General features: G+C 42.2%; 1 protein-coding gene across 1 annotated transcript in view; it reads left to right on the plus strand.

Moving 5' to 3' along the window:
• Nucleotides 1–1237: 1237 nt before the first annotated feature.
• Nucleotides 1238–15483, plus strand: part of LPAR1 (lysophosphatidic acid receptor 1) — a 30392-nt gene continuing 16146 nt past the window's right edge. Inside the window, exon 1 of the mRNA XM_042882924.1 lies at nucleotides 1238–1982. Coding sequence (XP_042738858.1) covers nucleotides 1244–1982 — 739 coding nt within the window. The 5' untranslated portion in view covers nucleotides 1238–1243. The remainder of the gene's footprint in view (nucleotides 1983–15483) is intronic.

Raw genomic sequence — 15483 nt, forward strand, 5'->3', positions numbered from 1 at the left:
TTCTGATCAATGTTTAGCTTAGAACTGAAATCATTTTTAGAAAAAAACTTCTTCTGCAGCACAGATCTAGCTGTTATGTAAAGCGTTTGGGTTATGGGTGGAAAGGTTTGTATACTGCTTCTTTGGAATTTGCTTAGTTGTGTTGACAAATAGGTGCAAATGAAAACAAAGAGAAATAGCCTTGAGTAATTCTGAGGAAATCTTTTATCAGATACTTCTTTAACTGGACCACAATTACTAATTTTTTTTTTTCCTAATTGTGTACGTTTTTAGTTTCAACCTGAAGGTTGTGTTAGTTGAAGCATTTCCATCGGAATGGTTGGAGCAGTCCAAAACTGTTTTGTTTGTTTGTTTGCATGTTTTAATGGGAAAAAATTCTTACATTTTGATGTTGATCTGTTATTTGTTTGGGCGTACTACCTGTTTTCTTGCTATAACTCCTCTGTTTCTGCATTGAGAAAAATAAAAATGAATTTCAGTGAATAGAGTTTTGACAGCAATAAAACCAGAAACAGGTCTCCTGAGTGTCTTCAGACAGAGACATGAACTTGTTGTTGGTTTTCTTTTTATTATCATTTCATCCTTGAGTCCTTTCTGATAAACCACCCTAAACAAGGAACCACTATGTTAGTCTGAAGAGCTTCTTTTTATGAGATTTGGCTTTTGGGAATTGCACTTTGAGTAACTGATTATAACAGAACAACAAGAAACGTCCCTGATGAAGATCTGGGTGAATTAAAACCTCCAGGGAAGTGCAGCAACTTTTCTTCCTCTTTGAGGAGCGTGTCACGTATCACAGCTACAGCCAAACAATGCTTTTGTGCACTCATAACATAAGCAAAGTGTTCTGTAACAGAGTTAACTTCTTTTAATTATGAATTGCATGCCTGTCTCTCTAAGTGAGTTTTTCAGGAGGTCTGCCTGGACAGAAGCTGTAATGTTTATTATGTAATTTACAGCTATGACAGAAATCGTGCTCATTCCCAGAGCAGATGGAAGTATTTCTGGTTGCTTCTAATCTGGCTGTAGTTACTGGAATCCTCAGAGCAATAGTTTGTGATTTGTGGAATGCTGTTTGTTCTGAAAAAGTAAATTTGTTCTGAAGCGTGTTCCCTTTCTCCGTCCAGTGCCTTTCCCTGCTCTCTGTGCATGCCTTGTCCATGGAGGCAATCATATGTTTTCAGTTCTGATGTCGTTCTTTTTCTCTCTTTCCCCGCCCCCCCTCTTCTTTCAGTCCACAGCCATGAGTGAACCACAGTGCTACTACAATGAAACCATTGCCTTCTTTTATAACCGGAGTGGAAAATATCTAGCCACTGAATGGAACACTGTCAGCAAGCTCGTAATGGGCTTGGGGATTACCGTCTGCATCTTCATCATGCTAGCCAACCTCTTGGTTATGGTGGCTATTTATGTCAACCGCCGATTCCACTTTCCTATTTATTACTTAATGGCCAACTTAGCCGCCGCAGACTTTTTTGCAGGGCTGGCCTACTTTTACTTAATGTTCAACACGGGACCTAATACTAGAAGACTGACTGTAAGCACCTGGCTTCTCCGTCAGGGTCTCATTGACACTAGCCTGACAGCCTCTGTGGCCAATCTGCTGGCCATCGCCATCGAGCGGCACATTACAGTCTTTCGCATGCAGCTACATACTCGGATGAGCAACCGGCGAGTGGTGGTGGTAATTGTTGTTATCTGGACTATGGCCATCGTAATGGGTGCCATACCAAGTGTCGGATGGAACTGTATTTGTGATATCACTCACTGCTCCAACATGGCACCGCTCTATAGTGACTCCTACCTGGTCTTCTGGGCTATTTTCAACCTGGTCACTTTTGTGGTCATGGTGGTCTTATACGCTCATATCTTTGGGTATGTCCGCCAAAGGACTATGAGAATGTCCAGACACAGTTCTGGACCTCGCAGGAATCGGGACACCATGATGAGCCTCCTGAAGACTGTGGTCATTGTGCTTGGTAAGTTTTTACTTTGTCCCCTCTACCTTCCCCGCTCTATTTCTTACCAGGTGATTGCAGTAATGCATGTCCAGCTTCTGGGAGGTCAGCATCATTTGGGAGATGGTAGAAGAAGTAGGGGCAATAAGAAGCCCCAGCATTCATTACTGTGTGGGTATTATCAAGCTTTTATGAAAAAAGATATCACAGATGTGGTCATCCAGCTATGTAACATGAAACTGATGAAAATAGCAAGATCTTGATAAGGAAGGGATTTTTGGAGCAATGCAAGTTTAAAACCTTTTCTAGCAGCTTGTCCCCGGCACTGTTCACCTATTGGCATGAGAAGATGCCAAATGAAGTGGGTCCATCATGCACTGAAATACAGGTTCTTTCCTTGTGCTAAAAGTGATGTGTGTATTCAAGTAATATTTTGTGTCTGAAATAAAAGAAGCTAGAGGCTTGTGTTGAAAGGATGCTCAGCAAGGAGTAATGGCCTGTAACCTGAACACAGGAAGTTCCGTACTAACATGTGGAAGAACTTCTTTACGGTAAGGACGATGGAGCACTGAAACACATAGCCCAGTGAGCTTGTGCAGTCTCCTTCTATGGAGATATCCAAGACCTGCCTGAACCTACCTGAGTGACCTATTGTAGGGTACCTGCTTTAGCAGGGGGGCTGGACTCAATGATCTCTTGAAGTCCCTTCCAACCCCTACAATTCTGTGATCTGTGATCCTGTGACTTCACATGTTAAACAAGTCTTTATGTACAGTATGCTCAGGTCTCTGCTGTATGGTTTGGCACATCTAAAGTACCTGCCTCTTTATTTATAGGGAAAGATACCACATGAGGTATTGGTATAGTTCTCTGGAGGTCCCTAAGGTTCAGGGCTTGGAAAATGGGGAAATATCAAGCAAATATCGCAGTGCAGATTAAAGGTTTTTTGTCTTCTTGGACAAGTATATTTGGTTTAGATCTTGTGCTTTCTGCTTTCTTATGCAAAAGCACTGCCTGGATGGTACCACTCCCTGGTGATTATCCTTGCAATTCCTTCAGTTCTTTGTTGCAGCTGATGATGGTGAGCTGCAGTCAGGTAGGGATGGTGCTAATTATCTGTCCCCAGCTATGAGGGGAGGTCCTTTGCATGAGGTCCTTCAACAGGGCAGATGGGTCCCTTGCAATGCTAGTCCCCTGTTGTGTTGTAAACTTGGCCTAGTTATCCATAAGTGCAACTGTCCCCAAGTCTCCAGGGACCTAAACTTAGCCAGAGTTCTTGCTTTGACATCCCGAGTTCCATGGCTTTACACTGCAACTTTTGATTTCTAGCTCTTATTACCTGCACAAAGAAGACAGTTGACTTTTATCACCAACTTTGATGTAAGTCACTGCAACAACTCTCATTTTAGTTAAAGAATGTAAATTCTGTTTTCTCAGCTAGTGATATTTTTTTAATGTGAACTGTGTAGTCAATTGACTTGTTCACCTATTGAAAAGATAGTCCTAAGTGTTCTGTTTTATTCATCAGGGAAAGAATAACTTCATGTTTTTCATGGGAGGCTGTAGGAGTGGGTAAAACCTCTTGTGATTTGGACAGTTGCCCCTACCTCCCTTCTCACAGAAGGCAAGATGTGGTTAAGAAAATGAAAAAAAATACAGTTAGATTTTGCAGATTTCTTGGAAATAGATACTTGTTTCCTCTTCTGAATTAATTGCTGTTCATAACCAGTGAAGTATTTCCTCTGAGGAAAAGGACTGTTTCAGGCTTTTAAAAACATGAGTGGGGGATAGTAAGCACTGATATCAGTAAAATGCATTCATGCAGGAATAAATAAATACAAGTGACTGAATAGACAGCAAACTGTAGTTATTATGAAGCACGTGTGGAAATAGAATGGCAGTGTAGGTAGTGACTACATCCTTCTCTGTTCTCCCATGGTTAAATAACATTCAGTTGAGGTGACTCAAATTTAAATGCTACTAGAGTTCACCAGTATCTCTGGTTCCACATTTAGATTCTTTTGAGTAAAATTTATCAGTGCTGCAGGTAGTGCATGTAGTGTTTTCCACAAAATTTGAGCAAGGCCTTATTTCCTTTCCCTAAATTCAGTGTTGTGCTTTGCAGTAGCACCTCTGCTAATCTGCATAAGATACCATTTATAGTGAGAGACAGTGGGTTCTTTAATCAAATCTCGAAGAGAAATTAATCCCCAGGCGATTTGGTTGGATGAGTTCAGTCACAGAGCTAACAACTAAAACCATGCCTTCACCTTGCTCTCAGGCCTCAGGAACAGCTGCAAGATGAAGATGGGGGCAACCTCAGAGACTGCAGAGGTTGAATGTTTGTATATCAGGGCATTTAGCAGATGACCAGCTGAGCCATGAGAAAAGCTCATGAGTTGCCACCAGCACACGAATGCTGTCCCACATCTCCAAATAATCACTTGCAGTGGAAGTTTGCTTTCTGGCTCTGAGCAGTTGGAAGCGCTGGCTAGGTAAAGCCTGCGCTCAGAGGAAACCTGCAGCAACCCCTGATGCATTGGTGCTCTTGTGCTGCTTGAAGTCTGCTTGCAAATCTGGTTTACAGTTTTCTCAAGCAACAGTTTGAATTCCCTAATGTGGTATTTCCTGATTACCTCCTTCCAAAGGCAATGCTGTAGGGGCAGAGTTTGTTTCTGCTTTGGCAAAGGCAGTGAAGGTGAGTGGATCTCCAGGGCTGCCTGCAGCAGCATGCTGAATGTTTATCTCATGACCTCTGCTTTTTCCTGCATCAGTGAGCCTCTGTAACAGAGAAGAAAAGACCACCCTGCCTTCCTTAATGATGCAGAGGAAGCTAATACATCACACTGAAGGCAGACACCAACTTTCTGAAGGCAGAGAGAGGAAAGGCAGTGTTTTGGTGTGTGTGCAGCTCAGCTCACTGCTGAGTGGGGAAGGAGCTGGAGTGATTCCCACTGTGGAACCCTGGGAGCCAAGGAGGGCTGGGATCTGGGTACACCTGTGGGTGCTAGTAGGTGGAAGCACACACATCCTTGCTTTAGGATCTCTGTTAGAGTTCTTGCACCGAGCTCCATGTCCCTGGCTATGCACAAGAGGACAGTTGTGCATCAGGAGCAGTCAGGATCTGGCACCCAGCGTCATCCCAGGGTGCCGAGACCTAGGAACACATCAGAGGCAGAGAACAGATTTTTTTCCCCCTTTTACTATCTCTCTTTTTCTTTCTTTCATTTTTTTTTTTTTTTATTTTTGCTTTTTTGTTTTTGCTTTCTGTTGTGTTTTTGTTTTTTTTTTTCATCTAACAAGGCAGCTTTTGAAATCTTATGAACGTAGGAAGGAACATAAAGATCTCTCTCCAGAGCATGCCTTTTCCTGCATGCTGGGGCCAAGGCAGGCTGATCTGTACACCACACACAGCCATAAAGCAGGATCTGGCTTAGCTTGCAGCTCAGTGACACTTTGCATTTCACCACTACCATGTGTTATGTTTAAACAAGCCATCAAATGAACAAGCAGAAACCCAGTGGATGCAATAGCTGAAGGCTGGTGTCATCCCTTCTGTCCTCCCCATTTCTGTGTTTTACTTTTAAGGACAACTCTAATGGTTTGATTCATTGATGGTAGAAGACACCATCAATGAATCTCAGAGCTCCAGGCCAAAAAAAAGAGCTCTGCCTTAGCTTTCCGTGACCTGAAAGAAGACATGAAAGGTGAAGTGTTTTCAGATGTTTTTATAAAACTATTTTTGTGGGTAAGTATCAGCAGAGATCACAAGTGCTGATCAGACTGTATGGTCTCCTGCCTTGCTTATAGCTCCTGTTTTCATAATATAAATAACTCTTCCTTATTCTTCCATAAGAAGATCGTACAATCTTCTGTATTTAGATGGTAGTTTTTGTCTGAGAGGCTTTCTCTTGGCACCATTATGGTACAAAAGAGATAATTAAGGTTAAAAAAAAAACAAAAAAAACACGAACCTGAAACTGGTGTGTGGTCCCCCTGCAGAATGTTTAAAACTGTGAAGTGGTTTTGCCCGTCCTTTCTCAGTAATTAGTCAGTAGCTCTCCATTGAGACAGGGTGGGAGACTGCTGTCAGTGGGATAATGATACTGAAGTTTTATAACTACATTTTTAGGTAATAATAGCAACAACTCTTCTGTAGTCAGTGCTGCAGTTAGCCTTAGTTCTCAGTGGTGTTCGGCCAAAAGCAGGCGTGCTTGTTGGGCTGGGCAGCACAGCTACACCCTGACAGAGGCAGAGCAAAGAATGAATTCCTTGCTGCTCACCCCTTAAGCTCCTGGAAACTGAGAATACACTTTGGGCCTTCACTGACTGTAAGATTATCTGCTTTGCTTGTAGGGACGCAATTTAATCTGCAAAATGTGGAAACTAATGTGAGCACAGATAAAAAAAAAAGTGGAGGTTCCTTTTGTCTGAACTATTTTGATTTAAAGGAGTCTTACTGTGTTTGAAGATAGTCCCTTGCCTTTCTATAATGAAGCAATAAATGCACGGAATACATCTGGAAGTTTAGTATAAACATCTGGAAGAGTGGAACTGCTCAGTAACAGCTTCTTTTTTTTTTCTGCCCCTTCTTTCTTTGCATGAGGGACCAAGAGACTTTGTTTTTTGTTTGTTTTTTTTTTGTACTTCAGTAGCTTTTCTTTCACAGTTAGGTACCAACAACAACTGTGGTAATGCACCAAGTTTCAGTATACTGTAGGCAGGCAACCAAGGGAAATAAAATACAATACTGATAACCTTAACCTTTCTGTCTGTCTCATTGTCTGATGAAAACTGTGGAGATCTGTGAGAGTATGTTTTTAAAAGATGTTTCCAGTATCATTGCTGTCTCTCCTGGCATGCATTCTACATCTTTTCCCACTCCCTCCCTGGGTGTGTAACTACTGCATAGTTCTTCATGCAGCATGACTTCTGAATTGTCAGTGGGAAATGAAAAGGACAAGAACTATTTCTACAGTCTGAATGAGAGCATTCCGAGTTCCACCAGAGGGATGCCTTTATGTTCACAACTCTCATGCAGCGTCAGGTGATTAACAAAGCATTGTCTGTCTTCATTAGCTCCTGAACCTTAAGGTTTTGATATACCTAACCTTTCTTAAATATGCTTCACCCATTGCCAAGTGGTCCTGGGTTGACATCAGCATGATATTGTCTAGACTGGGCTTGGTCATGGCTTCGCTTGACTTTCAGTGAGTGGACCTTCCCTGCCCGTGGAAGGTTACTGTTGTGGTCCACAGTGAACATCAGCTCTGGTAGCATATGCAGCTGATAAAAGGATGCTTCAGAGAGGCTGAGGTTGAACTCTTAGCCCTGCGACAGGAAGGGGACAGCTTGACCTCTCCATCTTTGAGGAGTTGTGCTGGCAGGAAGAGAGAGACAGTCTTCAGCAGCATTCTTCAGCTGGCCATGAGCCTGTTATCTTGAGTATGTCCTCCTACAAAGTACTGATGGCCCTGTTTGGAGAAAACAGTAGTATCCAGTTGTTTTTTTTCACTAACACTGCATGTTCCGTGGAGACCTGAGTTGGGTAATGAGGTCTGGCCAGCATGAGGACATTTCCCATCTCCTCTGAAAGTGAGGGAATGTGAAGTCATAAATACCAGGTTACCCTGTGGCCAGCACGGGGTCTCATTCAGAGTTACCAACCCAGACTGACCCCTGCATCACAGTAATGTCACTTGTGTACTGATTTAGTCCTAGCGGAAAAACAAGGCAGTAAACCCTGGGACTGGCGCTGGCAATATGAGCCTGAGCATCAATGACTTTCTGTTCTAACACACAAGGTGCAGTTATGCACAGTCCCAGTGTTTTTAGATAAGTATATTTTAAAAGTGCATAAACTGTCAATGTAACCCACAGTCAAGTAAACGGGAAAATTGTGGCTGATGGCCATAGTCTAAATGGAGTGCCCCTCATGGAGTTTACAAGATTAATTCTTATTACTATTGCATGGGGAATGTGGAGGAATAGAGGATTTATAACAAGTGCTTTCAAAGCTGTAGTATGGCTGCAGTACTTCGGAGCTGTATCATCAAATATGTGCACGAAGAAGGTGAAATCATTAAAGTTATCCTACAGTACTTTTAATATCATATTTTGGCCTTTATGATTTTTGATGGCTTGGATTTTCTTCCTTTTTTCTCAATGGAAGGACAGTTATGATTACTCCTCTGAAGCTTCCTTTGAGGAAAATAGTGCATACAGTTGGGCTGCAGATGGTTTCAAAAATTGTTATTACACATTATTCTTTCTTTCTTTTCTGTCCTAATGGATGATGTCCTAATGGTATTTTGATGTTGGAATTAAAAAAAAAAAAAAAAAAAAAAAAGTCTACCTTCAACTAGCACATAGGTGAGGAAAAATAGTAGTCTTTAGATTATTGCTGATATTTGTTGCACTGTGTAACTGTGAAGCTACTCTGATTTAATACCAACAAAGAATAAAATTGTCATGCTGTTTATTATCCATAACAAAAGCGGGTTACTACTTCTTATATTCTTACATGTAAGTGTCCATATTCTTATTTTCTTGATGTAGTTCTCTTGCTGTATTAACTAGATACTGCATAGTTTGAAAAAAGGATGCATACTTTTTATAGAGATATAATTAAAAATCAGAGAGATGAGTTTCTGCTCTTGGTTGAAGTAGTGGAAGGGTGAAAACTTGCTGAGAGTCTATGTTGCAGTGCATACATCACTACACAGTAATTTGCACTTGATGCTTTTCTCTTGCTTTTTCTATGCTGCCAGAACTCTGTGTGCTCTCTGACACTTAATGAGTCTCTCTGAATCTCATTTGCTGGTCAGTTTTACTGCTGTATTTTTACTCCTGCAAATGTAGTCCAGCTGATCTTATCTAATCACGCCTTGTAGCCCAAACCAAATAACTTCTCAGCACTGCTTGGCAGGGGAGGGTACTGAAAAGAGAAAGAATAAAGAAACATGGCATGTAGAAATTACACCGTGGACTGTTTCTTTGTGAGATAAACCTCCTGACTAGCTTCCTTTTTCAAAACAAGCCTGTGCAAGCTCTCGCTCCTAAAGAAGAATTGTTTGGTGCCTTGGAAGCAGGCAGCTCTTTCTCTGAACCTGGAGCCTGATGGGGTGTGTTAGAAGTTTGGTTAATAATGTTTTCTTTAATTTCTTCACTGACTCTACCGATTGAATTTATTACATCCTCAGCTAAAGCGGATATGTTCTTGGTAACTATCTTTTCTCTAAAGTATTCCAGGTATCCCCTTGTAATTCATCGCTTTACCCTAGGGAAACCATTTGAAACTTTTCCCCTTCTTTCCCCCCCTCAGTTAAGAATAAGTACTATTTATTTTCATTTGGGATCCTTTGAAACTGTGCTTTGAGGAACTTCCATCATTTCCCAAGGCAGGAATGTGGTTTTATTTTATTTTATTTTTGAAGGGGAAAAATCTCTCTAGTAAATCCATTTCTTTACACACGATGGAAATGAGACTTTAATAAAAGTCTTTCCTCTGACTTCACTGTAATTTAGTAGCCTTCAGGGAAGAAATAAATTTGAAGGGCAAACGAGAGCTCTCTGGGTTCCTCTAAGAATGGCCAGAGAGAGAGAAAACTTGAGTAGTTCAAGGTTTACACCCATGTTACATTTTTATTTAAAAATAAAAGTGAAATAAAAACTCTTGTAATTGCTTGCACTGGTTGTTTCATGTTTCAAAAAGTCTTTGAAAATAAATTTCAGAAATAGGTTTTCTCCTCTACAAGACCAAAGGAATTGCTTTTTTATCCTTATTATGAATGACAGCATTTGGAAGTCACACCCTTATCCCCAATCAGCAGAAGACAACCGTTTCCCTTGAGTCCAGGTGAAGTAACAAACCACTGGCTCCAGAGTTAAATTCACTTAGTGAAAATGCGCGCTAGACCAGAATGAATCGGCACCGTAGTGCTCTCTCTGCTGCCTTAATTCCGCTTAGCAGTGCTGCAGCCACGGCCGTCCCCATCAGCCTGGGCCTCTCTCAGGGGGCTGAGATGGACGCGTGCCTGTGAGGCGTTTGTTTTAAGCCAGAACTCTCAGCAACCTGGAAAAAAACTGAAGTTAGAAGTTGTGATCAGTAAAAAAGCAGGTAGTCAGTGTGTCTAAGTAAATACGCTTGTAACAGCCCAGCACACAGCTAAGAAGGCCTTCCGATCTCAGACTTCTGCTGCGTTTTTGGAACAGAAAATGAGAATCCATCCATTAAAAGAGGTGACAGGCTTAGAGTACATCGTTTTGCAGTGTGGGGAGATCTGGAGTACAGTACAAGTCCGGCCACTGGCTTGCATTTTCATCTTTGGGATGGCATTTGTGTATCAGTGGAAACTGCTGAAGTGCTAAGCCAAGAGAGCACGGCCAGATTTACAGCCAGGCCTCAGCTTAGGGCTGCGTGCACAAAAATGCCAGCTGTTAACTTGTCATGTTGCAGAACTGTACTCAGCAAGGCACTGAAGGACTGTTTGTTTGGAGCAGTGGAAAACATTCTGAACAAGAGGCTGTTTTGTGGGAGAGGAGAAGGGTGCTGCTGGCATGTTGCTTCGTTCCACACAGGCAGCATGAGCAAGAACTCTGGGTCCTGAAAACAGAGAAATAGAATTTTCTGTCTGATATTATTCCTGCCTCTGTAGTTTTAATGGCTCGTAACATCAAAATATATAATTTTTTCCAGCAGGAGTGCATGTGGAGACATCTAAGATGCATCATCTGCCCTCTTCCTGGCTGGTGGGTAGTGACTCCTGCCTTCTGAAAACAGCCTTTGTGCCCCCCTGCTTGCAGTCTCCATATGAGAAATGAGTTGAAGGAGAAGGCCTGGGTTTTTTGTCAATGCATGCATTTTGAAGCTGAATGTGAATGACAAATGTGATTGGAGCGCTTCTGTTTCTGGTGTTACTAGCAGGACAGCTTCCTGTTTCTTACAGCTGTGGATGCCATCACTGAGCTCACAGATGGCCGTGTGTTTTTTTGTTTCAGACAAAAGTCTGCTTTTTTAATTTATGTTTTCAGCCTTTCTATGAGTAAGGCTCAGTCATGCACTTGCACACTTGTTGCACTTCTTTAATGCTGAAAGTAATGACAACAGCAGAAAATCCTCATGCAGTCTACAGGTCCCATTCTCGAATCCTTCATGCTGGATCCCTTCCACTTGGCTCAGCCTAAAATAGAAAAAAAAGCCCTCTGTCTGTAACCGCAGGTTTTCAGAGAGATGCTGTTGGAAAATGCAGGTGCTTGCAGAAAAGCAGGTGGTCATGCCTGCTGCATCATGGCTGGGGCCATGATGTGCTGGTGGTGAGCACGATGTTGGCCTGGGTCTGGGCATTTACTTGTCCCTCCTCCTTCTCCCCACTCCCCATGGCTGCTCTGTCAAAAATCCTGAACTCACTGTGAGCTTGGCTTCCCTCAGAATTCACTCTCTTGTTTATTTTAATTGCTGGCACAGGGAGAAAGGTCAAAAAGCATGATCGATGCAAGGTTGGAGGAAAACCTGGAGAGCAGATAAAAGGACTCTGAGCTGGTATGGAAGGGCTTTAGAAGTAATGACATCACTTGTTAAGTCTGATGCATTTCTTTTCCACTCTGAAGGGCTGTCGGTGGTAGGAGGCTGTGCTCAGTAATGAAATGCTCAAACTCAGAGGCCTTCCATAAGTGGGTACTTCGTGTCCAGAGGGCATCTGCTGCAGTTTGCTGTAGCAGTAACCTGTGGATGCTGGTGCTGAAAGCTTAGAGGGTTATTTGGGACAACCAAACCAACAGAACCAGACTTCCAGTAACTCAGTGAGGGAATTGAAGAGGAGCATGCCTGTTGGTCTTTGTTGTGTTGGACTACGGGATGTCTGCCTGGGCCTTTCTGTTTCAATAAATGACTTTGTATCTTAGTATACATTTGCAAATATAACTGAGCAAGGACTGTTAAGTTTTTTGAAATATCTCCTTTTGTGAAAGAGGAAGTGTTCCCTGAAGGAGAGGGAGAGAATTTCATTGTTACAAGCAAGAGAAGCTGCCAAGCTGATGCATTTATCTCCTTTTCATGGAAATTGTTTCCTATGACCCTGGACTCAGTGCCTTCCTTGTTCACCTAAAAGCAGTTCTGGGAGCTGTTTCCTATTTTCTGATACTGCTGTAGCAACAGGAAGAAGGCTTTCTTACATATGGTATTGATAAATCTCTTCTCCCCTTGTTTGAAGTTGCCTCTATATGCCCACTTTCTGCTTTTCCAGAAGTATGAGGAGTAACAAAGACTTGAATTTTTCCCAGCAGAAGCTGCGAGTATAGAGAGCAAAAAAGCTGTGTAAATCTATTGTGTATTTGTAGAACAGTTGCTACACTCTTTTGTTAAACAAACTAAAAATGAAATTGCAGTCCATAAAAGGAAAAGGAAGGATACTTAAAAAAATAAAAAAGGATGCAGAGTGATTCTAGATGTCTTGAGTTGCATGGGGTTGTTTTTTTTTAAGTTGTTAACCGTTGTTAATCATCAAAACAGAGCTTTTTAATGACACATTTTCTACCATAGCTGCATCCAACTCCTTTTAGAGGAGAGGGCACTGCACCCCCTGCACACAGGATGTGATGCAGTTGTACCAGCACTGGGGACTCACTGTCACCTGCCAATCGCTGCACATGTATCAGTCAACTCCCAGGAGCTGTGCAAAAGAGCATCTGCATAGTTACTGGAGAACCATTTCATTTCAGTCAAAGTGAGCAGTTGAAGAACAGCCTGGGTTTTGATTTCTCTCTTCAGCTGGCAGCAGGATGAGAAACAAAGAGGGACTGATAACATTACTACAAAGCCAATATTGTGCTTATTAATCATCAGCTGCAAGGTCTGTGTTTGACACAGGTGGGTTACATTTAAAAATTTGCTAGCATACCCATTTATTTGGACGGGTACTTTAAGCAGTGAGATATTGGCCTCCAGATTACAAACTTTTATTGGGGAAATACATTCCTTCAAGTATGTAATAAGGAACCACCACCTTAAGTGATGTAGAAGGCAGCCCTTTCTCTCAGTTAACTGGGAAGAGGGCTACGAAGAGGGAGGGAGCCAAACCATGGTTTTCCTGCAAACAGAAAGGTGACTGCTCTGGAGGCAGTGAGTGATGTGCAAGAAAGCTGCACCAGTCTAAAAATCAATTCATAACCAGGATGCAAAGAACTTGACCAACACTACAGTACTGCCTAGCATAGGCAGCATGCCTTGCACTGCAAAGATACAGTATTCTTTTGCATGTTTATGTGGTTGTGGAGGTTTTAATAGAGTGTATTTTGTTGTCTGTGGTTTCTACCTTGGTTTCTCTTTTTGCAGCTCTTCTTGTGGATGGTGATTGGAGTACAGGAGTTGTGTATCTCTCCTGACTCTTCACTTAAGGTTTGAATGCTCTAAAAATGAGCATTTGGGACTGCTCTCTTGCAGGCGCATTCCGTGTAAACCAGCTTTTGTCCCAGGAGATCCCCCGCCTTTGTTGTGTGTATACCCAAGCATCAAAAAAATGTAAGGATTGCATAGAACAAAACCAAAAAGCATTAAGATTATTTTTTCCCTTTTCATCTTTCAAAAAATACCATATTTTTATTTTCCAGTGGGTGATTTCTGAAGCAGTAGCAATGTAGAGGGATATTTGGTTCTCCAATTTCTGAATCAAAAAGGTTCTTTCTGTTTTGTACCGATCTTATCCAGCCTCCCCTATGCAGCAGCTCTTGTTTGCATCTCACTGCACACAAAAGGAACTGCTGTATTGCTTGTAGTTGTTATCTAAACTATCTTTTAAGCTTTCTGAACTCACATTAACCATTTGTAACTTGGAAACTTTGCCCTTCTCACTCCTTGGAGGAGCAGAAGAGAGCATTTGAGGAGACTGCAAGCTGCTCTTCAACCTTAGGGCAGGAGGTGAGTGTGGTACGTGGTGTTCTGGCTGAGATGTTCAGCTGTTGCAGCTTCCATGCAAGAACAAGAAATTACTTCTTTTCAACCTGTGAAGAAGTTAGGTCACAGTGTGCATTTTGGGTAGTTCAGTATTACGCTTTCATGTGTGTTCCTACAGCTTCACTGGAAGCATACGATTTGACAGCTAAGTCTATTTATAGTGAGTGTTTATATGCAATTTAAAATAGTGAAAGGCTTGCTTGGTCAGTACTCTTCTGCTGCAGCCCTTGAGCACATGCCATCATAAAGCCTCAGTATCCATTTGATAACTGCACTGACTGCAAATTAAACTTCTAAGTGCCCCTTCTTGGCAGGTGTGAGTGCTAGTGTGAAGGAGGTTTGCATTGGGACAGGTGTAAAACCTCAGCCAAGGAAACCACTTTTGAAAGAATGTCATCAGCTTGGCTTCCAGAAACCAGCTGCAATGCAGGCTGAGAATAAATTGGTGTTTCTTACAATGCATGGCATAGTTTCTAGGAGCTGTGTGATGTCTTTATGAACATTTATGCATCTATTTCAACAAAGCTTTATTTTGTAGTTCGGAACAGTGGAATGTATTCAGTGTTCCTTAAAGAACTGATGATTTTTTAGTTACTATTTGAATATAAGTATCTGTTACGTAGTGTAGCAGAGCAGGGATTGTAGTGAGCTGGCCTTTCACCTGTCCAGAACAGAGCCACAGGCGCTGTTCTGACTTGGATCCACTTCCCATCAACAGCAGCGCTTGTTGCAGCTCATCATTCACCATATTGTCATTTTGTGTTTTGAAAAGGTGAAAATGAGGGGAATGTGTATTAGCTGATAGGCTATGTATAATATGCCTTATATCGGTCATGTGGGTTAAAACAGTCCTCACTACGGATAATCAGCATTAACCTTTGGCTGTTCAGCCAAAGATGCATGAAGAGAGTTGCCACTGAATATCATAGAATGACTTGGGTTGAAAAGAACCTGAAAGCCCACCCAGCTCCAACTCAAATCCATATCCATACCCTAATATCCCTCCTGGCAGGGCTGCTCTCAGTGAGTTCTTCTCCCAGTCTCTGCACATATCTGGAATTGCCCCCAGCCACATGCCAAATCTTGCACATGGCCTTGTTGAACCTCAGTAGGTTCCTGAGGGCCCAATCCTCAAGGCTGTTGAAGTCCCTCTGGATGGATCCCTTGTACTGGTCTTGAAGAACAGAAAAATTCAGCTTCTTTCCATGGGGAGTAAGGAGGAGTCCATTTAGACAAACCAGTGAAGCCAGATAATTAGCTGGAAGTAATTAACTTTGAGTTTCTAGCTGAGGAGAACACTTGGCCTTGCGGTGTGTGCACACATCAGATGCTGCCATATGCTGTTCATGGAGAGCAAAAGGCTTCCAGATACACTGCGCTGCTCCACCACACCGGCATGTTAGCTCTGGATTAAGCCATGTGCACACAAGAAATGAGGCTTTTTAAGCACATTACAGAGCATACTTTAGTGATGGGTGCTGTTCCCCATGAGGTTTTCCTTTTTCATGTTTTCAAGGGGAATTCTTCATTTCTTGTGTTTTACACTGCCACTGGCATTCTACCTCATGTTTT

This window comes from Lagopus leucura, unplaced genomic scaffold, assembly GCF_019238085.1.
Source record: "Lagopus leucura isolate 7727_CA_CO unplaced genomic scaffold, USGS_WTPT01 Super-Scaffold_100036, whole genome shotgun sequence".
Lineage (NCBI taxonomy): Eukaryota > Metazoa > Chordata > Aves > Galliformes > Phasianidae > Lagopus > Lagopus leucura.